At 47.5% G+C, this 27,130-nt stretch overlaps 2 protein-coding genes across 3 annotated transcripts in view; one reads left to right on the forward strand and one right to left on the reverse strand.

Annotated features, from left to right (window-relative positions):
- The first annotated feature begins 7,164 nt into the window (after positions 1–7,164).
- On the forward strand, positions 7,165–17,565 carry CEBPG (CCAAT enhancer binding protein gamma). Of its 2 annotated transcripts, none has more exons than XM_081203403.1 (2): positions 7,165–7,285; positions 16,658–17,565. In XM_081203403.1, the coding sequence occupies exon 2, from the start codon at positions 16,768–16,770 to the stop codon at positions 17,218–17,220; it is 453 nt and encodes a 150-aa protein (XP_081059529.1). In that variant the 5' UTR covers positions 7,165–7,285; positions 16,658–16,767; the 3' UTR covers positions 17,221–17,565. The 2 variants fall into 2 exon arrangements, with proteins under 2 accessions (XP_081059529.1, XP_081059530.1); XM_081203404.1 differs by lacking the exon at positions 7,165–7,285 and adding an exon at positions 8,054–8,411.
- A 4,784-nt stretch (positions 17,566–22,349) lies between these two features.
- Positions 22,350–27,130, reverse strand: part of PEPD (peptidase D) — a 128,124-nt gene continuing 123,343 nt past the window's right edge. The window contains exon 15 of the mRNA XM_081203384.1: positions 22,350–23,117. Within this exon, the coding sequence (XP_081059510.1) occupies positions 22,977–23,117 (141 nt within the window). The 3' untranslated portion in view covers positions 22,350–22,976. The remainder of the gene's footprint in view (positions 23,118–27,130) is intronic.

Here is a 27,130-nt window from a genome sequence, read left to right on the forward strand (position 1 = left end):
AAAGTGTCACCAAAAAAGCTACAATATTGTAAGCAGGAAGTGAAGTACCTTGGCCACATCCTAGGAGTGGGCACCCGAAGCTTAGCAACAGATAGAATAGAAGCCGTTACAAAAATCCCCCTTCCCAAAACCAAGCGACAACTACGAGGATTCCTAGGAATGGCAGGCTTCTGTAGAGCCTGGATCGCAGGCTACAGCGAAATAACGAAACCGCTGTCTGCCATGACCCGCCAAGACCACCCCGACACCTTAATTTGGGAAGAAGAAGCATACAAATCCTTTGAACGATTGAAACGGGAACTAAGGTCAGCCCCTGCGCTAGGCTTACCCGACTACAGAATTCCCTTCAACTTGTTTATCCATGAGCAAATGGGGGTAGCCTCAGGGGTACTGACTCAACCTTTCCGGGATAAAGAAAGACCTGTGGCATATTACAGCCTACAATTGGACAATACAGCAAAGGGGGCAGTAAGCTGCCTGCGAGCTATAGCCGCCGCGGCAACCCTCCTCGAAAAAGCTCAGGAAACAGTCTTGGGGCATGAAATCATTGTTCATGTTCCCCACTCCGTCTCCACCCTCCTAACTCTACGAGGCTGTCATCACTTTTCAAACTCCCGACTAAACAAGTATGAAGCCCTTCTCCTAACCCCATCAAACGTCACCATAAAAAGAGTCAACTCCCTTAACCCAGCCACCCTTCTACCCCTCCCCGACGATGGGACCCCACACCACGACTGTGCCACAATAGTCCGTCAAGCCGAGAAACCCAGGGAAGACCTAGATCACCTACCCTTGGAAAACCTGGACCTTGTACTCTACACAGACGGCAGCTCCAGGGTTATAGAAGGGGAGAGGAAGACGGGATATGCTGTGGTTACGGACTTTGAAGTCTTAGAATCCAACCCGATCAACCCACAATATAGCGCCCAAGCTGCAGAATTGATAGCGCTCATACGCGCCTGCGAACTCAGTGAGGGCAAGCGGGCCACCATCTACACGGATAGCAAATATTGTTTCGGATTAGTCCACACCACTGGTCAAATATGGCTACAAAGGGGCTTCTTAACAGCTGCAGGCTCTAAAATTTCACACGCTGCCCTAGTGGAGAGGCTACTGACCGCTATCCACATGCCCGATGCGATCGCAGTCGTTCATTGTAAAGCACATACCCGAGGCAGAGACCCAGTTTCGAGAGGCAACAGACGAGCCGATAACGCGGCTCAGACAGCCGCACTCCGCCCCCCCAACCAGGAATCAGAGTTTCAAGCCCTACAGATCCCACTTAATGTAGATCCCACACAGATTTACAAAGAAGCCCCCGAAGAAGAAAAGACTCTCTGGCGCTCAGTGGGTGCAGTCCAACAAAATGATGTTTGGGTCCTCCCTGATGGCAGACCCGTCCTTCCGAAAACATGGGTTTCAAAATTGGTGAGGGTTCTCCATCAACAAACGCATTGGGGAAAAGGGAGACTGATAGAACATGTTAAGAGATCCTGGTACGCACCAGGCTTGGCAGTCGCGGCCACAACAGCATCAAAGAACTGTATTACCTGTAGTTCCTACAACCCCAAACGACAACCCAGAGCACCCCCAGGGGCCAGACTATGGGCATTCGTCCCTTTCGAAAGCCTACAACTAGATTTTATCGATCTGCCACCCTGCCAAGGCTTCAAACATGCCCTCATCATAATAGACAAACTCTCTTCCTGGGTAGAAGGATTTCCCTGTAGGAAACCAACTGCCTCTGTAGTAGCCAGAGCCCTCCTACAGGACATCATTCCCCGATTTGGGGTTCCCCGCCGACTAGACAGTGACAGGGGAACCCATTTCACGGCTCAAATAGTACAATTAGTCGCAAAGGCTCTACGAATAAAATGGGATCTTCATACACCCTATCACCCACAATCTTCGGGCCAAGTAGAGCGCATGAACCAAGAAATTAAAATACAACTTGGCAAACTCTGTAGACTAACTGGACTAAAGTGGACAAATGCTCTCCCATTGGTTCTCCACAATATACGAAGTGCCCCTACCGGACCCTTGAGACTGTCTCCATACGAACTCCTATTTGGGAGACCCCCTCCCGTCTATAATACTCTATTTCCCCTTTCGGAGCTCGAACTAGGGGAAGCAGAACTTACTAACTATGTCATTCAGCTCCAGACACAGCTACAGCGCCTCCACCAGTACGCGGCCATCGAAGGACAGAACCTGCCCATCGACGTGCAAGCCCACTCCTTCGATCCCGGCGACTGGATCCTCATCAAAGTTTATCAAAAGGAACCCCTTCAACCCGCCTGGGAGGGCCCCTACCAAATCCTCTTGACATCACCAACCGCTGTAAAAGTAGGGGAGAAGAATTCGTGGATCCATCACACCAGGTGTAAGCCCGCGCCACCCCCTCAACAGACGGAAGAAAACCCCGGCGAGGACTTCACTTTCTCGACCCCTCCCACACCACCAACCTCGTACATCGACGACGACGAGGAACAGACCGGACCAGCAGATCGGGGCCAAGATCGGGCTCAACAGACCGGACCAGCAGATCGGGGCCAAGATCGGGCTCAACAGACCGGACCAGCAGATCGGGGCCAAGATCGGGCTCAACAGACCGGACCAGCAGATCGGGGCCAAGATCGGGCTCAACAGACCGGACCAGTCGCCACGACATCCAACTGGACATCCGAGATCGTCTCTGACACCGACGCTCTCAAATTACGTCTCAAACGCGCTTGACAGTTCATCTGACAGCTCCGTTTGACAGCTCTCTACGTCACCGCTCCATCCTGCCTCATCTGACAGCTCCGTTTGACAGCTCTCTACGTCACCGCTCCATCCTGCCTCATCTGACAGCTCCGTTTGACAGCTCTCTACGTCACCGCTCCATCCTGCCTCATCTGACAGCTCCGTTTGACAGCTCTCTACGTCACCGCTCCATCCTGCCTCATCTGACAGTTCCGTTGACAACCGCATTTTGACAGTTCACAACTTCCGAACTACCTCTCTCCCTACACGCACACCTGCCATGGGTTTTGCCCGCACCGCCCTTCTCCTCGCCACCTTCTTCAGAACCACGTCTGCCTCATCAAACCACTGTACAGGATTACAAACTGACTATCACTTCTTGGATTATCACGAGGTCGAGACAGGGGGAAGGTCTAACCCTGACCGAATGGGGGACTTTGATTTCTGCCTTCCTGAGTCTCGGACCCTACTGCGCCATTCTCTAGTACCCCGACTCACCGATGACGAATACTGGGAACTTTTCATCCGAAACAAGGACCTACGCCGCATTGGGTCTGCTGCCCTCACTCTGGACCATTCTTCCTACCGCCTGACTTGCCATAACGGGACTTATCTCCTATACAAAGGTGGGGAGATCACGCAAAGCCCAAACTGGACCGAAGTCGAGATAGGAGGGGCCTCCCACGCTTACACGGACTCCAGTCACCCCTCTGGAAACTTGATTTTCGGGTTCCAGTGTCTCCTCTCCACCCCAGAGACCCGGAAACCTCAACTCCAAGGTCTCTGCCTGCGGCGGTTCTGCTGTTTATGGAACCTTGGGGTCACCCGGGATTGGAAAGGGGCCGAATATCTAGAAGGTTGGCACCATCCCATACACCCTTCACGCCCCCCCTCCTGGGATCACGCTGGACCCCTGAGGTGCGGCGGAATCGCCAGAGACCGGCAACTATTAAATACCACCGACCCACTCCATCCAGTCGGTACAGCACCTAGGCAATTCGGCACAGACTCTGCGCTCCCGGGAGAGGACCTCCTTTCTTCCTGGGAGCAAAATTCCTACATTAGACTTCTCAGCCAGGTGGCGAAAGAAGCACCCTACCCAGACTGCTGGATCTGTGCCCACGCACCCAGTCACCTCCAGCAGAGCCTCCCACTTGTCCCAGTACCAGTGACTTTGGAACAATTTCGCTCTGGAAACGTTACGTCCTGGAATTTAACCGCACTCAACTTGACGCATCAGTACCTCTACCTCACAGGCCCTACAAAGGGACCCCTTTGCCGCCGCTTCTCCGGAGAAGGAACTTTCATTGGGTCCAGTACGTGTACCTCCACTCTAGAAATCCTACCAACTGGACTAGTCACCATCACCAACGCTAGAGGTCCCCGGACTTTTCCTAACCTCACCACTGCCTGGGCCGCTGTCGTGAGACACCCCTCTGACTGGAAGCCCCAAGTCACGGACTCCATGCTGCTGCAAACCTTTGCTTCAGGCAGAATGGAGTCTTACCTCAGCGGCTTATTCTGGGTATGCGGACATCGCGCGTACACATGGGTGAGCCCACACATGTCCGGATCCTGCTTCGTCGGCTACATTGTTCCTGGAATTAGGATAGTTCCACACCTACCCCCCGGAAGACAAAGAAACAAGAGGGAACAGAAAGAGCTGTCAGACCTGTCAGACGCCGCTGCGAATGGAGAGACCGTGGGCCGAGCGCTTTTCCCCGCCTACGGTGCCGGTTCAAACCACGTGGATATTCTCCGACTCACCGATATCCTCCTTAAATTCATGCAAGAGGCAACCCAGATCACAGACTCCCTAATGTCGGAACTATCCGAGGTAAGACAATTGAGCCTGCAAACGAGAATCGCGACAGACTTCCTCTTGTCCAGTCAAGGAGGCACCTGCGCATTAATAGGCACAGAGTGCTGCACGTATGTGACTGACCAGACTTTAAATATAACTGGACATTTAAATAACATTCATGAACTAGCGGGGAAGCTCCACGACATCCAGCATGAGGGGCTATCCGATTTGGACTTATGGGGATGGTTGCCCAAGCTGGGATGGCTCAGACAGTTATTGAAAGTCGTGTTGCTCATCATTTTAACTGTTTTTCTTTGTGTCTCCGTCCTGTGTTGTACTATGCATTGTATTACCCCTTGCTGCTCTCTCCTCCGTCATTCTGCCCCTCCTAACTCCTTTCCTCTTCGAGCCTATTCCCGCTCCCGACATGCTCCCACTTTCCCAGACTACGTACAAATGAGGCATTTGGGGGAAGGGGAATATGAGATCACCGAAATTTAGTGCTCCAATGGTGCGGAGAAAGGATTTGCAAGTTCTTACAGAACTTTAATGCAAATCTATCTCCGAATGGGGGACTGATACGGACCGAAGGGGGGGGGTGCCTGTTCCCCCTTTCCTCTTAACTGCCCGAGGCGATGACCTCGAGGGTGCCACTACACACCCACCCTCAAGACCCCTTCACCGTTGCATAAGCACCACACTTTTCCCAGACCCTTTCCCGAGCGAAATAAGCTCGAAATAGATATATTCCCCATCTTTTCCTATGCCTATCTGCGCTCCATACTTAGAACGAGTAGACCGAGTGTTTCTCTTCTCCGCTTATTCCTATGGCCGCGCCTTAGCCAATCACAGCCATGCATTCATACTGCAGAAGCTGGCTCAGCGAGCTCCTGCACGCCTCATTTCACTCCTGACAAGCTGCTGACGGCCCCCCACTGTGAGAACAATGGATCCGAAACCAGGGACCTCGTAAAACTGTCAAAATCCTCGTTACATTGTATCCATTCTGTATCCGCTTGTCAAGACCTTGTTACAATGTATCCGTCCTGCCTCTGCTTTCTCCCTGCAGTACGGAATGGGTAGAGACAATAGGAATCTTTGAAAATTAATATAAAATCAGCCGTAGTTCCGATTTTCTTGGTTTCGGTGTCATTCAACTCAGTTCCCCATGGACTCCATGATGCTGTCCCTACTTCCATAATCCCCAAAGCGGCGGGTCACGTACACAGGAACTTCCTAATCCTGTCAGATCGTTTCGCCAAACCCTTCCTCTAGGCAATATTAAGTGGCAGACGATGCATATCTCTGACCCATTGTCTTGCCACCACCGGTACTCAATAAATGTTTATCTATGTATATTTCTTCCTCCGCATATCCCCCCTCCCTCATCTGAAATGTTAATGAATGTAATCCCACCCCTTCCATAATCTATTCATGACGTGTAAAATGTATTCATGACGTTTCCTGCACTGTATTCTGGGTTGTGGAGGGAACTTTTAAAAGTCTATGTCACCCCACACTCGGGGTTCAATGCCACTTTGAACCTGTTGCGCAATAAACTCGGATCTTCGTATTTTGCTCCTGTGTCCGGCTGAGCTCCTTTCTTCTCCGCTAGGACCCGCGGACTTTGTCCGACGAGCTGGGTGGCTGTGCCCTCACGCACCCAGATTTTACCGTAACAACATGTAATCTCACAGTTTCCCCCCAAGGAGCTCAAGAAGGTGGCGTACATGGTTCTCCCTCATTTACTCTCCATAGCATCCCAATGTGATACATTAGGTTGAGAGGCAGTAACTGGCAGAAGGACATCCTCTGAGCTTCATGTCTGAGTGGGAATTTGAACCCTGGTTTCCCAGTTCTTAGTCCAGTACTAAGGCAGTGCTGCCACACGCTGGATCACCATCTTAATCAATGTATCCATTACAACCCCAAGGTATCATTCCTGGTCAGGCCCATGAGCGAACAGTATATGTGAAATTATGGTTTTTTTTTTGCCCCAAATGTGCATCAGTTTATGCAATTTATTTATTTTTTACATTGAATTGCATTTGCTATTTTTCTGTCCGTTCAGCCAGCTTGGAGAGTTGCTTTTGAGCTCTTCGCAACCCCTTTTTGTCTTAACCATCCTTGTTTAACCACCATCAGCAAACTTGGCCATCTCGTCAGTCCACCGCGAACTCTAGATTGTTCTACCTGAATCTAGACATCCTAACGCCAATAGTTAGGCCCCATTAGGAAGTACGACTGAGGGCCTATAGGATACATCCAGGAACACTTTTAGATTGAAAGTTACTTCAAAAGTTGCCTTTGAAGGGGTGTTGGGTACAGGAAAGGATAAAAAAAACGTAAAAGAATTCCGAACACCTTCAACCATCCCGCCTACTTCTTTTACACAAGAAAAAAACACACGAGGCAATGTATATGATTGGCTTCAGAACCTGCCACTCCAAGCACCAAGGTTTCGGATTGACGTCTGGGGATGGCAGTTCCTGGGAACGCGATCTCCTATTGGTCATGGTAGCTGCCAATCCGATGAAAGGGGCCGCTTCAACTCTGAGGTAGCCCGAAGCCTGATTGGTTGGGTCGGGTTTCGCAATCGCCTCTCTCCCTCTCTTGCCCCCCCTCCCCGCGTTTGGAAAGAATCGAGAGAGAGAAAGAGAAAAAGCGAGTCGGGCCTGGCCGGGCTCGCGCCTCCCCCCCTCCCCGCGCAGCCCCCCGGATCGATACCTGGGCCAGGTACGGCACGAGACTGGGCGGGGCCGGGGAGAACGTCTTCCTTCCCTATGGGGCAGGAGGAAAAGGGGGCATGGGGGGCAGGCATGGCGGGAAGAAGGAGACGCGAGAGGGCCCCCCTCCCCCCAGGAAGGCTTCTATCACCCTCCCCCCCACTTGTTGTGGGGATTTATAAACGGGACGGAAAAGGGGTTGGGGAGGCGCCTATGGGGCAGATTGGGGGCGGTGCCAAACGCGGCTAGAGGGGTGAGAGCTCCCCCTCCCAAGGAATGTGTTTGTTTGTTTATATGTGTATATTTACTTCACCGCAGAGCAGGGAGTTATCACGGTGGCTCGCGAAGGCCCAGAAACGTGTGAGGTGGTGTGTGTGGGATGGTGGTGGTAATAGTGATGTGGGGTAAAGAGGGGGGGGGGTTCGTGGTGTGGAGGGGGGAGAGTTCCCCATGTTTTTCTGTATGGGGCAGGAGGGAGTGGGGAGCGGGGCTGGAGGGTTAGGGGGGACTCTAAGGTAGGAGCATCTGTGCCCCATAGCCGGGGCGAGAGGCGCGTGGCTTCCCCACGGAGGGGGACCCGCCGGCCGTGCCGAGGAGCGCGTGTCTGGAGCGCGTCTCTCTCTCTCTGAAGTATGATGCAACCTTCGAGCAACTCTGCCTTCGTCCCTGCTGAGATGAGGTCATGTCTTGGCACATGGGAAATCCCCCAGGGGAGGGAGGGAGCGGGAGAGAGAGCGAGAGAGTGCCTGAGTCCACCCTTCTTAGCCTGCCTAAAGGGTCTTTCTTAGGCTGCACCTTCTTTCCAGGCTCTGAGCTGCAAAGCTGCAGGCTTCCCTTAATAACCTGTTCTGTTTTTTTAGAGAAGCTCCCAGGACATTTGATTCCGAATGCAGCTGGTTTGGGCCGCTCGTTCCTTGCCCCTACTTGTGTTGAGGCGAGCCTTCTCCTTTTTTTTTAAACCCACAAGAAACAAATCCAGCTCAGGGCGAACTTAACAGAAGAGTGATCACAAGTGTTTCCCACAATTCTCTCTTCTCCACGTTTCAGTTTCCGTACACATCGGCACAAGTCTGGGCTTTGCTGTTCGTAGGTCAGCCTATGCACCTCCTCTGTGCGCTCAGGACTTTCAGGAAATGGTAATTGTCATGTTGATAAAGAGTTGTTCAACATGTAAGGACACTGAGCATTGAGGCTAGGGCTCCTATCTGTGGTTAGATGAAGTCAAAAGTGAAAACTGTTGCCCAAGTTAGGGGAAACGTAAAAAAAAAATTAAATTTTGGCATGTATTCTAGGATTATTATAACATTCTTGGTTTCAAAACTAGCTGCTTTTTCTGCCAGGGAGTCTGCAGCCAGTCATCTTTGAAATAACTTGCATTGCTAAAATCCTATGCCCAACCTAATGCATTGCTAAAATACTGTCCCCAACCTGATATCCTCCAGACATTTTGGATTACGATTTCATTAGCTCCAGCCAGCATGGCAGTGCTAGCTGGGGATGATGGAAGTTGTAATCCAGGACATCTGGAGAGCACCAGCCTGGGGAAGTCTGCTCTATAAAATAAAATCCATGTTGTGCATACAAGTCCTATAGATTCTGAGGGAAGTTGTGACTTTTCCCTGTATGTGACTCAGGTCTTACACTTTTGGAAACCTCTGTGAAATCCTGCAATGTACTTTTAAATGTATTAAGATCTGCCACTCGGGATACATGGTATGGCTTCCCTCTTTCGTTAGTATTGGTGCTGTTTAAGGGCTTAGAGAGCAATATTCAGTTCTCACAAAAAAAAAATGGAGAGCCCTGTTCCAGTGAGGCAGCCATGGTATTAGCCAGCTAGGGTTGGTGGGATGGAGCTTTTAGCAACAGGTATAGATGCTAAAGGAGCAAGAGAGGCACCTTTACCTGACTCCCATATCCTTTCTGCCATGTATCCTAATCAATATTATTATTTCTCAATATTCTCCTGCCAACTAGAGTGAAGTAGCTGAGTATGACAGGGTGTGATACCCCAGGGAAACAGGTCTGGCTGGCCCCATTATATATGTCCTGCTATCTTGGGGAAAACATGTTTTTTGTGGGAAGGATGACTTGAGATCATCTGCTGCTGTGGATATTTCTCTTTCTTGCATTTTATTATGTTTTGATTGTTTCAAAAAATGTATACCCCTCTTTTCTGTTACTAGACTTCAATAAGAATAAAACAAAAGGTGGCAGTAGGCATGGGATGCTCTGTGGCAAACCTGAGGCTCAGGACTTCTACTGCACTTGTGTCATTTGCTGGGAATTAGCTCACTTCCTATCTTCAGCATGCACAGTTTATCTCAAGTGCCATATGCTGTTCTTCATCACCCTCACAACATCATCACTGTAGATAACTGCGGCAACCATAGCTATTGAGAGATAGGGTGGATGGCTGGAGTCCTGATTAAGAGGCAGGAGACTGAGAAGTGTTGAGTGGAGAGATGTGTAAGAAGGAAAAGGAATGGCTTTCTGTATATATTTATTTGTATTGATGGTTTTATTGTGTATTTCTGTAACATTTGTTGTGTTATTGGTGGACTTCTTGGGCCACAGTCATTTGAAAGGTGCCCATCAAACTAGTATCCAGAGCATATTCCCCTCCGTGAAAACTACCTGGATCACTTGCAAACCTTATGTCCAGTGCATAGCCTACACTCTACAGACTTGGTAAAAGAAATAGCTACGTCTGCATTATCTGATGCTTCAGTACACTATTAAGACTACCGTGCTGAGTGGCAAAAGCAGGCTTACTATAACTGCTTGCATACCTTTTCTTTTAAATTGGTGTAAATGTTTATCTTAAATCTGTTCTTATGATACTGATGTAGGACCAGTTATGCTAGTATGTTTTTCTTGCAGACAATATCAGAAAATTGCTTTATCCTCTTGTGTGGCCATCCCAGGGGGTTTTCTCATTAGAAGGTGGTTTAAGACACTCAGCATTTCTGCTTTATTCAGTTTTTCTGATTCTGTCTCTCCCCGCCTCCCTTCTTCCCATCTTTAACTTCAGTATTTTCTTTAATTTTTCAAACAAAAAACTGTAGCAGCTTGGTCTGAAAAGTATGCTAAAATAAACTGTAAACGACACACCATTGAAGTATAAGTTGGATTTTTAAAAATAATGTTGCTGTAATAAGGAAATGAACTTGAAATCTGCCTTGGCTACTTCCTTGTAACAAATGGTTGTGCCTGCTTATACCTTTCTAAGAGGCTAATTTGAGCAAGAGGAAGCAAGTGTTGCAATTGTGAGTTAACAAGGTAGCTGGAAATCTGCCTCTGTGTATTTGGATCATGCTCTTGAAGAGCTTTTTCCAGAGTGTAAGGTCCAGAACTCCTCACAGCAGCATTCATTTTACAAGAAAGAAAGGGCATCTCTTTTTATGTGTCTTCCTCATTACTCTGTTCAGCCTTCGGTTTCCATGGGGACAGTGCTGTGGGGAAAACTTCCAACATAATATGACCACACCTTTTGGGTGCATCCTACTCTTTTCTTTACAATTGCAGCAAGGCAAATGCGGCTCAGTGTTCTATTCTGAAAATACCTTATCTGGCTTTGGGTATCGGGTGATGGCAGGTATTGCCTCTTGCTGATGTACTTAAACATCTTGGCTCTGTCATTAAACTTTATACCCAAGAGGTTTCTTCACTTAAACTGAAGGAAAGAGGCTCTGCTGTTTGTCCATCCTGACAAATTATTTTGGGAGTTGGTCACTCCTTGCTTGTGTTTTTTAGGTTGTTGCCTTACAGTGCAGTTCTATGCATGTCTACTCAGTAGTAGAGCCTTTGAACTCCTAGGTAGGTGTGCGTAGGTTTTCAGCCTCGGTGTTGGTATGTTAAGCCTTCAAAGGGTTATATGCTTTTGGCATTGATATTCCTATGTTTAATTTGCTTTGGCTAGATTCCTCTGTAGCCAAATTTCTCTAGGTTTCCAATATTTTATCCCTATATTACAGATTAATTATAGCATCCCTGTGCACTGAATAAAAATATCAAATGTATAACAGAATAATGGGAAAATGTTTGCATGCCATTTGAAAACTTACAATTTCCTGCAGGCCTTTTTGAGATTTAATTACCTGGACAAGTTTTGGATATTTGTGCTGTAGCTGACTGGCTGTTTTTATCTCTTTTGACTTGCTGTAGATTTTGCTTTTACATTTTATGAATGTATCCTGCTCTGGCATCACATGGGTGGTTTTTTTTTTAATACAAAAAATGGAGGTTAATTTTATCTCCCAAGGTCTAGGGCCCCTGCTCAAAGCAGTGTATCTGAAAAGAAGAAAACACTTTCTAGGCTTCTGGAAGGGCTATGATTGAAGGGCTGGGCATGCGCTACATTGAGAGATTCTAGACTGGAGCCAGTGGAAGTTGTGGGCCTTTTGCAATGGCAACCTCTCTGTGTGACACCTTCCCAAAAAAAGATTTGGCCGGCTACCTCACTCATTGCATTTAGAAAGCGAGTCAGGTCCTTTCTTTTTATTTCCTTTTTTAAGGACAGCTTTTATGAATTAAGTGTGTTATTGAAGCAGATTGTTGTATTTACTATGTGTTTTATAGAGCCATGTTTGGCTAAGAGGCAAAGAGTGAATGTAATAAGGGCGTTTGGCAGCCCAGGATGCAAATACCGTATATTTTGCTCTATAAGATGCACCAGACCACAAGACGCGCCTAGTTTTTGGAGGAGGAAAACAAGAAAAAATATATCTGAATCTCAGAAGCCAGAACAGCAAGACGGATCGCTGCACAGTGAAACCAGCAATCCCTCTTGCTGTTCTGGCTTCTGTGATAGCTGCACAGCCTGCATTCGCTCCATAAGACGCACACACATTTCCCCTTACTTTTTAGGAGGGAAAAAGTGAGTCTTATAGAGCAAAAAATACGGTAATTCATTCTATGTATTAGAGAGAAATAATTAGAAATTGCAATATTTGGATGAGATACTGAATATTACGAAGGATTTTCTGACAGTAAGAGCTGCTTGACAGTGGAAAAGATTCCCTTGGATGGTAGTGGACTCTCTTTCCTTGGAGGTTTTAAAGCATTGTTGGATGGCCATATGTCATGTTAAGTTGTGATTCTTGCATTGCAGGGGGGTTGGACTAGATGATTCTTGGGGTCCCTTGCAATTCTACAATTCCATGAATCTATATATTTAGGGATGTAATTCCTTGCTTACCTCCTGTTATGAAAGTGCACATTTCAGTATGGTAGTTCATAATAATTAAAGGTTCAAGCATTAAACATACGTAAAATCCAAACATTAGGCAGAATTTTGAAAATAAAAAGTTCATTGTTGGCTTATCTGCACTTGTGAATCACATATGCAGCTGTCCCTACATTGCTTGGAATATAAATTTGTGTACCGTATTTTTCGCCCCATAAGACGCACCGGCCCATAAGACGCACCTAGATTTTTGGGGGGGAAATAAAGGAAAAAAAATTTATTTCCCCCCCAGGTGCGCTGCGCTACACCAGGAGCTTGGGGCGTGCTGAGCTCAGCACGCCCCAAGCTTCTAGGTGCGCGCAAGCAGTCCGCTAGCCTTGGGAGAGCCGCGGGGCTCTCCCAGGGCTAGCGGATCGCTGCGCTACACCAGGAGCTTGGGGCATGCTGAGCTCAGCGCGCCCCAAGCTTCTAGGTGCGCGCAAGCAGTCCGCTGCCGCCCCAAGCCTCGCGCACCCGGCAGGAGGTCCCACCGGGTGCGCGAGGCTTGGGGCGGCAGCGGACTGCTTGCGCGCACCTAGAAGCTTGGGGCGTGCTGAGCTCAGCGCGCCCCAAGCTTCTAGGCGCGCAAGCAGTCCGCTAGCCTTGGGAGAGCCGCGGGGCTCTCCCAGGGCTAGCGGATCGCTGCGCTACACCAGGAGCTTGGGGCGTGCTGAGCTCAGCGCACCCCAAGCTTCTAGGTGCGCACAAGCAGTCCGCTGCCGCCCCAAGCCTCACGCACCCGGTGGGACCTCCTGCCGGGTGCGCGAGGCTTGCAGACACTCGCCCGAAGCAGGGGGAGCCCTCCCGAGGGCTCCCCGTGCTTCGGGCGACAGGCTGCCGCCCCAAGCCTCGCACACCCGGTGGGACCTCCTGCCGGGTGCGCGAGGCTTGCAGACACCCGCCCGAAGCAGGGGGAGCCCTCCCGAGGGCTCCCCGTGCTTCGGGCGACAGGCTGCCGCCCCAAGCCTCGCGCACCCGGTGGGACCTCCTGCCAGGTGCGCGAGGCTTGCAGACACTCGCCCGAAGCAGGGGGAGCCCTCCCGAGGGCTCCCCGTGCGTCGGGCGACAGGCTGCCGCCCCAAGCCTCGCGCACCCGGTGGGACCTCCTGCCGGGTGCGCGAGGCTTGCAGATACTCGCCCGAAGCAGGGGGAGCCCTCCCGAGGGCTCCCCGTGCTTCGGGCGACAGGCTGCCGCCCCAAGCCTCGCGCACCCGGTGGGACCTCCTGCCGGGCGCGCGAGGCTTGCAGATACTCGCCCGAAGCAGGGGGAGCCCTCCCGAGGGCTCCCCGTGCTTCGGGCGACAGGCTGCCGCCCCAAGCCTCGCGCACCCGGTGGGACCTCCTGCCGGGCGCGCGAGGCTTGCAGGCATTCGCCCCATAAGACGCACCCCGATTTCCCCTTCATTTTTGGAGGGGGAAAAGGTGCGTCTTATGGGGCGAAAAATACGGTACTTTAAGCTTTCATGATGCACAGGCTTTGTGACTTTCACTTGCCACTGAGGGCATGTTCTTGCCCTCTGGTGAGTGTCATGAGCCCTGGACTTTTGCCCAAACCTGGATTAGCAGAATGGCTGTGAGAATCCACACATTAGTGTGAGAATAGTCCATGGTTGGGAGGAGGATGGGGGCCTTCTTGGCTATTACATTGCCAAAGCATTATGAATCCCTTAGCAGCATAGCGCTGAACAGACGAGCCCCTGCTATCCTTTTCATAATAGCCCCTGGGAAGTGGTGGTCCAGGAGCTGCTCTAGGTATATATGGAGACATTATGGAGATAGAAAAGAAAAGCCTCTGTACTCACTTACAAGTGAGTAAATATACTTGTTTGCATGACTCCTGTATTCATTTCAACCTGGAAAGATTTGAGCAAAGTGTGTCTAAAAGTACAGCAAATGTAGAGCAAATGTTAGACAGTAAGACCAGTTGCCAAGACAGGGTTGTGAAATTGGAAGCTTTTAAGACCTGGCTAGACATTTGTCCACTAGGGATGTCTTTATGATAGCTCAATACATCCAGGCATGTTGCCGGGAGGTTGCCTAAGGGTGAGGCAATAAGGCAAGTCAAATAGCTGTAAAGGCCCTCAGCAAAAGGCATAGAAATAAAAACTGCATTTATTCCAGAGTCCAGACATGTTTTGGCAACTGTAATTCTGAAACTACCAGTCCGTAGTAACACCATATTCTTCATTGTGTACATATACATACATCTGCATGCCTGTCAAGAACATCAACCTATGCCCTTAAAGCAGAATAATTCAAATGCAAATTTGCTAATATCCAAAGACTTCAAGACTGTCTTGCAACATAATCTTCTGTATATCTATTCAGAAGTAAGGTTCATTGAGCAAAATAGTACTCTCATCCAAGTGTTTGATGGATTGCACAGCATTTTTTGCTTTTTCTGCTAAATTAGTTACTTGATGGACATCTAATTGTTTGTGTATGTGTGCCGACACATACATACATAGATGAATATGAATAGTAATAGTGATCTGTTAAATTAAGAATTCTAAAGTATTGGAAAAGGAGAGAGATGTCCAATAGGGCTGTGCAAAACAATATTTGTTGCAATATCTGAAAAGTGAGTACAGAACCCTGGTCTCGAAATACATTCGGAGTAAAGACTATAGTATCCCTGTACTGCTGTTATCTTTTGTAGGCTGTAGTATTGGACACTCCTTCCCTCTGTAATGCAACTTTTGCTGCTGAGTACACAGCACACCAAATACAAGCAGATCTGGCTTACCGAACACAATGCATTCCCTGGGAATCATTAGTTAGGCGAATGTTTGCATTAAGAAGTCCACAATTTCCATTATTTGTTATGGAAATATTTCTAATGTGGGATAGGTCCAATATCTTTTCACTCCCTCTTTCCATGACTGCTGCTGACCAGCAAAGCACAAATAAACAAGAAAGTTGGCTGTTTGGATATGTGAATCTGCAAAATGTATAGCAAAGTTTGGGTGTAATTCTTTATGTGTGGATAAGTGAATTTTCAGAAAGCGAGCATTCAGATAGCGGGCCCTGCATGTACAATATTCCTGTACAAGGTACAGAAGATGGGGACTTTTTTTTACTATTTGATTCCCTGTTGTTGTTTTAAATAAATCAGGGAGACTTAGGTTTTCAAATAATTTAAATAACTTAAAATAGTAGAACACTTGCTGTGCTGGAAGGTTGTTATCATCCTGGACTGTGTTCTGTTTTTAAAAGGCTCCACGATTATTTGACACCTTTGTGTGGCATAGTGCAGGAGTGCTCAGACTGAAGAATTTTAAAAATACAACACACCATCATTGTCTGTCACACTTGCACAACCACATTCCGTAGAAGAGTTGTCCGGCTGGATCAGGCTACAAGTCCATCTAGTTCAGCATCTTGGTTCTGGGAAGCAGGACAGTAGCCCTTCTGCATTCTTAACCCCTAGCAATTAGTATTCAAAAACACAGTGCCTTTGAAGCACCTAGTCTAGTAGCCATTGATAGGCTTAGCCTCTGTCAGATCTCCTTTTAAAGACATCTAAGCTAGTCGCCAAAGTAGCGTGGCTGGCAGTTTTGCCTGTAATGCCGGAATTTTTTTTATAACACTGGTCTACAGGATGTGCATTGGAATTCACAACTGGCTTACAGTTCAAACAGTGGCATGTATTTGAGAAACATTAAAGTTCTTGAGCTACTGCATGTTGAACTTGGGTCACAAGTCTAACAAAGTTGAAGATTTTTGGTAGAGAGTGTAGTCTGTGCAACTTTCCTACACAAGAAACGGGGCTGTTCAGGACCCACTTCAGAAAACTCATTCTTTATTTATTTTTTATCAGATCTGTTTTTGTTTCCATTTGAACTGGTTTGGGGGTTTTTTTTTAATGAGGAATAACCCCCAATTTGCTTCATTTAAGGTGAAATTTGATGATAAAGGGTTCCAGGGGACATCACATATCCCTAAGTTGATTTTTGTAAAAAAAATCAAAATCAAGATCAAGGCATTGAGGTTGGCTCATAGTTGGTGATTGGCATACTGGAGTTGGGAAAGGATGCAACTTATTTGCATGAAGAATCCCCTATGTGTTTTTTCTATGCAGTCTTCTAATGCAGATGACAAAGGCAATTCTATGGGTGTGCCATTGGAAATTTCCCAACACTTTCTTTTTCATTCTAGGTTTAACGTGTGATTGATCCACGTGAAGATTTAAGAAACATCCTGGCAATATAGAACACCTTACTTTCTCTAATAAATCATACTGTGGGTTTAAAGAAGAGCCTGTCCAAATGAGCAAGACATCACAGCAGAACACAACTGCAGAAAGCAACGGAGTAAGTGTCATTTACACCCAAGCACAAGCGAGTGGGTTGCAGCAGGTTCCTCAGTTGGTGCCTATTAGTCCTGGAGGTGGAGGCAAAGCTACGCCTCCCAGTAAGCAGGGCAAGAAGAATTCCACAATTGATAGAAACAGTGATGAGTACCGCCAGCGCAGGGAGCGCAACAACATGGCGGTGAAAAAGAGTCGTTTGAAAAGCAAGCAGAAGGCCCAGGATACTCTGCAGAGGGTCAACCAGCTCAAAGAGGAGAATGAACGCTTGGAGGCTAAAATCAAGCTCCTGACAAAGGAACTGAGTGTACTCAAAGACTTGTTTCTTGAACACGCTCACAACTTCACAGACAGTGTGCAACCTCTTGGCACAGAAAGCACTGCCACAAATTCAGATGGCTCTGGACAATAGGTGCCCTTTCTCAGCTCATGGGCAGAACAGTATGGACACAGCCCTCCTTACACAAGCCAGGTGCAGCAGCAGAGAAACTTCTCTAAACTTTGTAACATCTGTCATTTTGTGGCTTGTTCTGTTTTTCTAAATAGTAGGCTTAACACTGAAAGGTTGTTTCAAGTAAACTGCAAACTGTTTATTACTAAGTATTTGTTTTTCATTACGTGTTAATGTATTTTCTGCTCTGGCATTTTTGACTAAATGAAATGATAAAAATGAACAAACACCCCAAAAATTTACATCAGTAAACATTGGCCCGCAGTACTTTGGCAACTATAATTAAATGATTAGTTGTTTAATGTATTCTGAGTGGTTTAAATTGTGCTGATTAATTGGGCTGCAGTTCTTAAATGTTTTTAGTATAACAACTTTCAGAAATCTTGTTTGAATGGCAGGTGACACATAAGGGTCATCCCCTCTCCTGCACTCCACTTTTGCAGGAAGGAAGCCTCTTTCTGAGGTGGTGCCTGCTACGACCCTTAACAGTCATAATCTGAAGTATGGACAATCTAAAGAGTGTTGATATGCAGAATCATAGAGATTTACAACTGTTATTAAGTTGTGATTTGTGATTAAATCAACACAGGTTTTTTTCAGCAGGGTCACTGAAACAATCAAATACCAAGTGTAGAAATTGACTATTTTAAAATGATTGGTGCAAAAGCTGGTTTAAAGCATATTTATTTCTTCATTGCTTATTTTTTGTGGTGTGAGGTTCACTGTGAAGCAACCTGTTTTTGATTGTCAGGGTGGGATGTTTCAAACATGTAGCATAAAGCCTTGCTGGATACAGCTCCCATAGTCTTATGGGTTATGTTCAGTAACAGTGCCTCAGAAACAGTAAGGCTTGCTAAGGCTCAGATGACGACCACATTTTGTAGGCTTGTCAGGCATTATTAGTCTGTGATCTGAATGCAGGTCCAAGCCTCTCCCTAACATTGCCACCAACAGTGGGAGTGAAGTAGCATTGCCTAGCTGCAAGCTGATCACCATTTTAATCGCCTACAACGCCCTGACAGTGTCAGCCTTTCTGGCATTGTGAGAAATCTTGTCCCTCCATATAAGTCTTTGGCTGAGAGGACCAGAGCAGTTGTCAGCATTGACGAGGCCAAGGTAGCTGGTAGTGCCAGTGGGCTTGAAGAGTTCTGTCAGCCTTAGGAGTGGATTTCAAGATCACTCTTTTCAGTTCCCATCACTGTGTGTAGAAGGGAATGACTTCACATGGAAATGGTGTATATTTAAATATGGATTGCCCTGTCTGAGGTTTGCAGCTGATGACAATGTAGGAGCTTGGGACCTGACAAGTATTGTGGCTCGCAGCCCCTTTTGTGGCAAATGGCAATGAATGGTAAGTGCAGGAGACTGGTTTGTGATAAAGGGTTGTGCAGAAGGAGGGCCATTCAAAAACTAAATGAGATGGGCATTTCAAACCCCCTGACCTCCTTTATCCAGGGACTTCTACATCCTAATACTCGAACTGCACTGCTGTCAAGATGCAAGGGAGCTTCATACTAATTAACTGGGGCTGAAAGAAACATGAAGCACTGGCCTTTGATACAAGGTTACAGTGGTGCCTCGCAAGACGAAATTAATTCGTTCCGCAAGTTCTTTCTTCTTGCGAGTTTTTCGTCTTGCGAAGCACGGTTTCCCATAGGAATGCATTGAAAATCAATTAATGCGTTCCTAGGGAAACCGCTTGCCAGGCTGGCGGTGCGGAGAAGGGCTTTTCTCCGCACCGCAAGCCTTCAGGACAGGTACGGGAACAGAGGGGAAGGCGCGCAGCGCTTCTCCTCTGTTCCCGGGGCTTGCGTGGGAGGAGGGTTTTTCCTCCCCACCGCCAACATTCAGAACAGCATTCTGAATGTTGGCGGTGGGAAGGAAAACCCTCCTCCCACCCCAAGTCTTCAGGACAGCCATCCGATGCCGGGCTGCGGGAGGAGGCGTTCCCCCCCCCGCCCGGCATTGGAGCTTCGTTCCGATGTCCGGCGGCGGGAGGAGACGTTTCCCCCCCCGCCGGACATCGGAGCTTCGTTCCGATGTCCGTTGGAGGGAGGAGACGTTCCCCCCCCGCCGGACATCGGAGCTTCGTTCCGATGTCCGTTGGAGGGAGGAGACGTTCCCCCCCCGCCGGACATCGGAGCTTCGTTCCGATGTCCGTTGGAGGGAGGAGACGTCCCCCCCCCCCGCCGGACATCGGAGCTTCGTTCCGATGTCCGTTGGAGGGAGGAGACGTTCCCCCCCCCCGCCGGACATCGGAGCTTCGTTCCGATGTCCGTTGGAGGGAGGAGACGTTCCCCCCCCCCCGCCGGACATCGGAGCTTCGTTCCGATGTCCGGCGGCGGGAGGAGGTCCGAGGACAGTGGGGAAGACGCGCTGCGCTTCCCCGCTGTCCCGGAGATTTCCCTATGGGCTGTCGTCTTGCGAAGCAAGCCCATAGGGAAATTCGTTTTGCGAAGCGCCTCCAAAACGGAAAACCCTTTCGTCTAGCGGGTTTTCCGTCTTGCGAGGCGTTCGTCTTGCGGGGTACCACTGTAGTTGACCTGGCTGTTCACTGCCCTGTGACCCAAATTAGTTGGTTATTCTGCAGCCAGGACTTTTTCAAAAAACAAGCCTTGTAACAGGGTCCACAAAATTAATTCCTTGCTTATTGGCATTCCTTTGAGGGTGGGTGGGTGGAGAACCTTAGTTTTTTATATATACTTTTCCAGTGCTGGTGATAAGCCCCCTTATTTTATCTTTGTGGTGTATAGGAAACTTAACACATTAAAAAGAGCAGGGAAGTTGATATAACCTTTAATTTATTTTCCCTCAACTATTTTCATTCATAGTATGTTTGCATATTGGATTAGCAAAAAATACTTTCATACCTCCCCTTCTTTTGCAGTCATTGTGTTGTACATGTATTTAGAAAGACTGAGTCAAGAACTCCGTGATGATAGACAAGAATAATTAAAAAAAAACTTTACAAAATCATGCTCGTGTGTACTTGTGGAAATTTCTCTTGAAAGGGCTAGTCACAGAAGGCCAAGTAAAGTAGCTGGTGGGGAAGATTCTGTGCTTGATGGAGCAGGGAGGGGGGCAGGTTAGCAGATTACTTTCTTGGTCTTACTAGAAATCTTGTTCAGTATGCATGAGCCGCTACTTACAAGATCAAAAGCTAGGAGAACACAATATCTGTCTAGAAGCAAACAGAGCAGGTCCATGCCTCATCTTTTTCTTCACATATACATGACATAGAAAGGAGCTCTCACTTTGGAAGCCAGTGTAGTGTAAAATGGACAGAATGCTGCATTTTGGAGTCCTGTTTGGCTAGGAAGCTGATTGGGTGGCTGTGAGCAAGTTGTTGCTTAGCTTATTACTAAGGGTTGTGCCACACTCCACACTAACCCCACCCCAGAGCTTCCCCTTCCCAGCCCATACAACTACTAAACATGCTTTTCACCTTGCACCAAATTTTCAGATGCCCCTTGTCTTCTGTAGCCTTGCTTTGTACCGTTTTCACCTTGATTCCAAGTTTCCTTCCTCTGCTTTTGTCAACTTCCCCATGTACAGAAGCTAACACCAAAAAGCCTTTCCTAACACCCCTCTAGCTGTACTCTAACCTTGCTTTAATCTGCCACTCTCCCTACCCACTCCTCTGCCATTAAAAAAATAATAATCACCACTTTCTCCCTGTTTTTACCCCATCCCTGCTTTATTCAAATTTCTGCTTAAAAATTGTAGTTTAAAACTACAATTTTCCTTTGAGGTCTTGCAACCTGCCTTCTCTTTCCTCTCCTCCCTTCATGCCAATCCAGGATTGTAATGGGGCACTACATATCCTCCAATAGGGGATGCGTATTGACGTCTTTACATTTTTATGTATATGGGAAGATAAATTATCTTAAGCATTATATTTCAGGAGACATATACATATAACCATATTCTGAATCAAATATCTGTTTATGAAATAAAATGCTGCAATAAAAAGGACACCTGTGTGATTAAATAACATTACAACTGAGTGAAGGAGTAATTCCTATAAACCAAAGTGTTGACAGGGTGCTAAACTCTCCCTCGCTGATGCTTGGGCTGATGGAACAGAATGACGTAAGTTCATGCTGAACTGTGAAATCAGGCTAGCTAGAGGCTGCACTCATGACTTCATGTACCTGGGAGTAAGCCTCATTAAATTCAGCAGGACAACTTCTGAGTAGAGTACACATGGTGAGACTTGCTGCCATGGGTGGCTTGCAATGGGTTAGCTGCCACTTCATTAACTTTATCATTAAGCTGTGACAAGACTCTGCTTTTGCTACTAAAGTCCAGCAGGGCTACCCCTCTGGAAATTAATTTAACTTTGAAAGGGAACACACTGGGAAGGTAATGGATGTGTAAACATCTGTTGATGGCTGAAATATGTATGTCTGTTGTGCACTGTGAAATACTGTATATTTCTGCATCAGTGGAGGAAAAGCTGAAGAAACTTGTGCAAAATAGACCAACTGCAGCAGAACCAAAAATGAGGCATGTTCCTACATCCCTAACTGATGTCCTGCTCTTTTTCTCTTGTAGGATGAGGGGTGGGACAGCAATTTGGGAGATAAAGTGGTTTTCTACCTGCAATTCCCTGTTGCAGTAATGAGTGCAGGGCTACACACTTCCTTAGCTAAGGAGAGGAAAAGATGTGTTTTTTGGAGGTGGATATTGGTGCCAGTAACTTGGAGATGACCTCTGCTTAAGTCTTGCTTCCTGCTAACCATGAAGGGCTAGCCTTTTTTGGGGTGTGTGTGAGAGGAAGTCCTTTCCCCATTGGCATAATTTCCTGAGTTACCAGAGGAAGTGTTCCCCAAAATTTAAAGACTCAAAAATTTCAAAATTTGAAAGGCCCACCTTGGACCCTCCAAAGAAGAGGCCTACAAAGGTTGCTGTCGATAGGTCTATATTAGCTCCAATGTGTTCAGTGTTAGGGGACCACAGATGGTGTAATTAACTTGCCCCAGAACAGCAAATATTGATCTTAAGAGGAATAACTGGGAAAAAAATAGTTGGCAGCCCAGCCTTCCACAGTACTGGAAAGAGAATTCCAGAGAAAGAAATGGAAGTAGTGGTTTTAAGGCAAAGTTTTTATTTCTGCATTTATTAGGCCAATAGTACATTATATTAGGCCAATACAGTCATACCTTGGGTTGAAGTCGCTTTGGGTTGTGCTCCGCGGTGACCCAGAAGTAACAGAGCACGTTACTTCCGGGTTTTGCTGCTCGCGCATGCGCAGACGCTCAAAATGACGTCACACATGTGCGGAAGAGGCGACTTGCAAATGTGCAGACGTGGGTTGTGTTCATTTCAGGATGCGAACGGGGCTCCAGGACGGATCCCGTTCGCATCCAGAGATACCACTATATCTGCCTTAAATCAGAAGAGAAATTTGTCATCTGTTTAAAAATTAGCTTTAAGTTTACAAAATCTCCCAAACAGGGGCTATGTCCATCATTCAAAAAGATTATTTGAATCAGTAGGGTTGGACTGCTTGCAGAGAAGCAAGAAACGGTTAGGCTAAGGCTATGATCAGCTTAAGGCATTGTTGCTTACAATATTTTTTCATCTGGCACGTGATGAAGGGCTTTTCCCTTTGCCATAAAGTGGCTGCTTTATCCCACTGGAGCACCTGCAAAACTGGACACATTTCCTTAGATGTTACTGTGCCAGCAAGAGGGGAACCAATATCCTAGCGGTTACACGGAGGCGGAAGCAAAGGACTTGGCGACCCCATGAGCTTCAGCCATAAATGATTCAATCTCCTCCACAGTCCGGGGGACGCAGGTCAGCAGCTCCATCCCATTAGCTGTCACGGCAATGTCGTCCTCAATTCGTACCTGGGGGGGGGGGGAAAGCATCTGGTTGAGCACTCAGGAAGAAGGGAGCAATGGCCTGGCTTGCATGAGGCCCACCCAATTGGAGAGGATGACTTTGGGAGCTCAAAACAACTACAGAGCTATAGATTCCCCTTCCCCTTCCCTTTCTAAGGCACCAGAAAATGCATGTAACATTCTGGATATGCTTTTCATTCCAAGGTAAGAGCCCACATTGAGGAACTGGAGCCTATGCCCCCTTCTCAGGTAGTTCAATACTGTTGATCATCTGGGGAGAGAGAGCCGTATTCAGTCCTTCCAGCTGCCACAATGAAATCAATTGGATATGTCAGCTCACAGTCCTTTGCTCCCTCTCACTTGTGCACCTGTTTCTTCCAAACGGGTCATGGCACAAGCATTTTGTGCCTCTCACATCAGGCAGGGAGGAAAGGGGTATGTGGCAGCATGGCTTATCTAATGTGCTGGCATGGAGGTGCAACGCTGAACAAAACCCCTGACAGCCGAATGTGGGAAGACTTGCTGCGGCTCTGGCAAAACCTACGTAGGACAGAGGACCCCTCCCACTTCGCCTCCATAAACTGCTCAACATGGGCACATCCTCCTCACACCATCTCCCACCCCCCAGCCAGATCCAGCACACTCCCTCTTTGCAGACCGTTACTCAAGAATCCAGATCTTCATCTTGCTCTGCTTCACTGCAGATTTGTGAAGCTCTGTTCACCAATTTAATGCTCTCTGACTGTCTCTCTCTTTTTTAAAAAATGAACCATGACAGCGGATGCCTTACAGCTGATAGTGTTACCAAGAACTTTGAAACCTTTCCCATTTTCACTGGGTGCGCATGAAAAGGCCGGACCATTTTCTGTTCTGTTCTAATCTTCTCTGCCAGTTAAATATGCAGACTCAAGTCATTATCCCTTATCTTATCAGAAAGAAAGGTAAGTCTCCAAGCTGCAATAAAAGCAATTTTAGCAAGGTGTCAAATCCAAAGGAACACAAAACCCAGTGACTCCCACCATACAAGCGCTTTAATTGTTTCTGACCTCTGGGCATTTTAATCTAAAAATAATGCTAGTTTAACATTTGTCCTCCTGCTTGCAAAATAATCCATTTGTTCAAACAGAGCGAGTCATCGAGCCCCATTAAAGCATTCAAAGAGGTATTTGCCAAATTATCTTCTTTATTTGACATTAATTTAAGTGTATTACAGAACTGAATTAAATAAACTTTCCAGAATTCACACCCAGGAGGGTGACAGCTGTCTGGTTTCCTCTACGTTTCCTGCTCAAAACCTTCCTGAAAGAGACATATTCATTGCCCCAAAGAGAAGGCAATTTCTCAAGGCTTGCTTCTTCTGATAGCACAATGGCAACAGGCAAGCCACAAAAGTAGCCATATTTAATAGGACTGTTTTGGCTGATGTAAACTGCTATGTCCCATGGAAGAAATGATAGCCAGCAGACACAAAACTTGGGGTTGACTGCAATCCTCTTAGAAAACATGCACTGTGGACAGATTTGCACCTGTGAAAAATGTCTTACACCTGCAAAATCGCACAAATGCAGTTTCAAAATTGTAGAAATTTACGTAGAAGCAAGAGTTGGTGGGGCTGACTTTTTTTTAAATTAAACTCTTAACTGCAATTTATTGCAAGCATTTTAACACAAGTGAATCCCCAAGAAAACTATAAAGGCACAGGTTACAGGCCCTGTCATGGGTTATATAGTTCTGTTAGGTATCTTGCCTCTTATTTTTAAGGCACATCCCTCAAACAACTCCTGGCTGCCTCTGCTCACGAGCCCAATGACCTAAGCAGCTTCAGGGAGAAGCCAGAGATTACAGTACAATCACATCTTACATAGGCCTTCGGTTCCAAGGGTTATGCATACACACAAAAATGTGCATGCTCAAACCCTTGGAACTGTCCCTATGTGAGCATCCTTACTCTTCCAGAGCTAGTGTGCCAAGAGGACCTTGCCTGTTAAGCAAGTAAGAGAGGTTTCCTGCTGGGGAAACCCTGCATGCAATTTCAACCAGGCGGCCTTCAGCTGCTCAAGTTAAAGCTGTGGAAGATGCAATCAAGCCACACTCACTCCTATCAACCGCAGTGATGCAGCTATGCGCAGCCCAAGAGGTGCACCTCCGGTGTTCCAGGCTCACAGCCTGCTGGGGGCTCCTTGACCTCTCCCGCTGCAACATGGCTTCTTGGAGCACCAATAAATATATAATAATAATAATAATAATAATAATAATAATAATAATAATAATTTATTTATACCCCGCCCATCTGGCTGGGTTTCCCCAGCCACTCTGGGCGGCTTCCAACAGAACACTAAAATACAATAACCTATTAAACATTAAAAGCTTCCCTAAACAGGGCTGCCTTCAGATGTCTTCTAAAAGCCTGGTAGTTGTTTTTCTCTTTGACATCTGGTGGGAGGGTGTTCCACAGGGAGGGCACCACTACCGAGAAGGCCCTCTGCCTGGTTCCCTGTAACTTGGCTTCTCGCAGTGAGGGAACCACCAGAAGGCCCTTGGCACTGGACCTCAGTGTCCGGGCAGAATGATAGAGGTGGAGCCGCTCATTCAATATCCTTGGGCCAGCCCTCCTCCCAGCCTCCCATGCCCCACAGCAAGCCCCCACCTCTTCCTCCATGCCTTCACACCAGGCCTCTCACCCTTCAGGCTGACGCTGCAGAATTAGCTGGTACGTCAAAAGTTGCATTTAAAAAAGAGAGGAGGGTGTCAGGCCCTCGGATCCTGGCTGGCCTGCATGCGCTGATAAAGAAAGAACAGTGCAAAGCAAAGATGACCTCTCCAACCCAGCGGGGGGAGAGAATCCAGCAGCAGAAGGTAAAGTCCCACACGGCTTGATAAGATTGTATGCTCTGCACACAGGGCTTACAAAGCGCTGAGGCCAAAGCCAGGACCGAGTGACTCAGAGAGCTGGCTGTTAAGGGAACAAGGGAGCAACGCTGTATAAAGGTAGCAAGAAGAACTCAGCTTCAGCAAAGGGGCCTGAACTCCCCATTCCCTTTGATGGGGTGAAATCATTGGGGGGGGGGGGATTCAGGCAGGGGGAACACTTTCCTTCTCTGTGGGCTCATTTATTGCAGGTCCACCCCATTCCTGCAACGCTACATTCTGCTCCCAGGTAGTATCAAGGCTGCACAAAATGAGGAAAGGGATCTTCCATTCTGAATATAATTGAGTACCAACTCTTGGATGTTTCCCAGTTTGGCAGAAATTGCTGAATTCCTTCAGAAAATGGGTCCAGTTCCAAGTACCAGTCATAATACCCTTTAAAGTCCTTCATTGCTTAGGATCATGGGCAACTTGAAAGTTCATCCATCTCCACGTGGGCCTCCCTGCATGTATATTTTCACAGTGGAGGGTCTCCTTTGGCTGACCCTGTAACCTAAGGTGAAGGAAGGGGTGGCTAACTGGTTGTGGGGGAGGCTCCCACATTCCCCCTCCCCAGGATTGCCACTGAGGCAGGGATGAGCTGTGGTCTGGATGATCCCCCCCCCATACTGATGTGTTTTCTTTTTTCACTCCCCTCCCATGGTTGCTAACCATGCAATTAAAGTAAAATTTACTTTGAACCTTAATTGCACAAGAAACTCTGCTATTTGGGACACAATGGGCCAAAGGCACTTTATCCATGAAACTGGTGCCCGTGATGTTGAAATCTCCTGCTAAGGCAGGCCTAGGAATGAGAGATTCTGCTACAACAGTTGCTTGTGTCAGGAGGAAAACATACTGAGTAACTGATCCATTCAGATGCCCAGCAAAGCCCAGCGGCTAAGAAGCTGAGCTATGAATCCAGACACCCCTGGTTCAAATCGCATCTCAGACACACATTTTTGAAAACCCACTTTCTGTCTCAGGTTCCCTGTCTTTGATGTGGGTGCAACAGAAGCCGAAGGATTAGCTTGAAGGACTCCTGTAAGCTTTGCACAGTACCTAAGGCTGCAAGTTCTCTCTCCACGCGAGGCAAGACACCCAGTGGCAGA

The sequence above is a fragment of the Podarcis bocagei genome (genome assembly GCF_964188305.1).
Source record: "Podarcis bocagei genome assembly, chromosome: 7".
Lineage (NCBI taxonomy): Eukaryota > Metazoa > Chordata > Lepidosauria > Squamata > Lacertidae > Podarcis > Podarcis bocagei.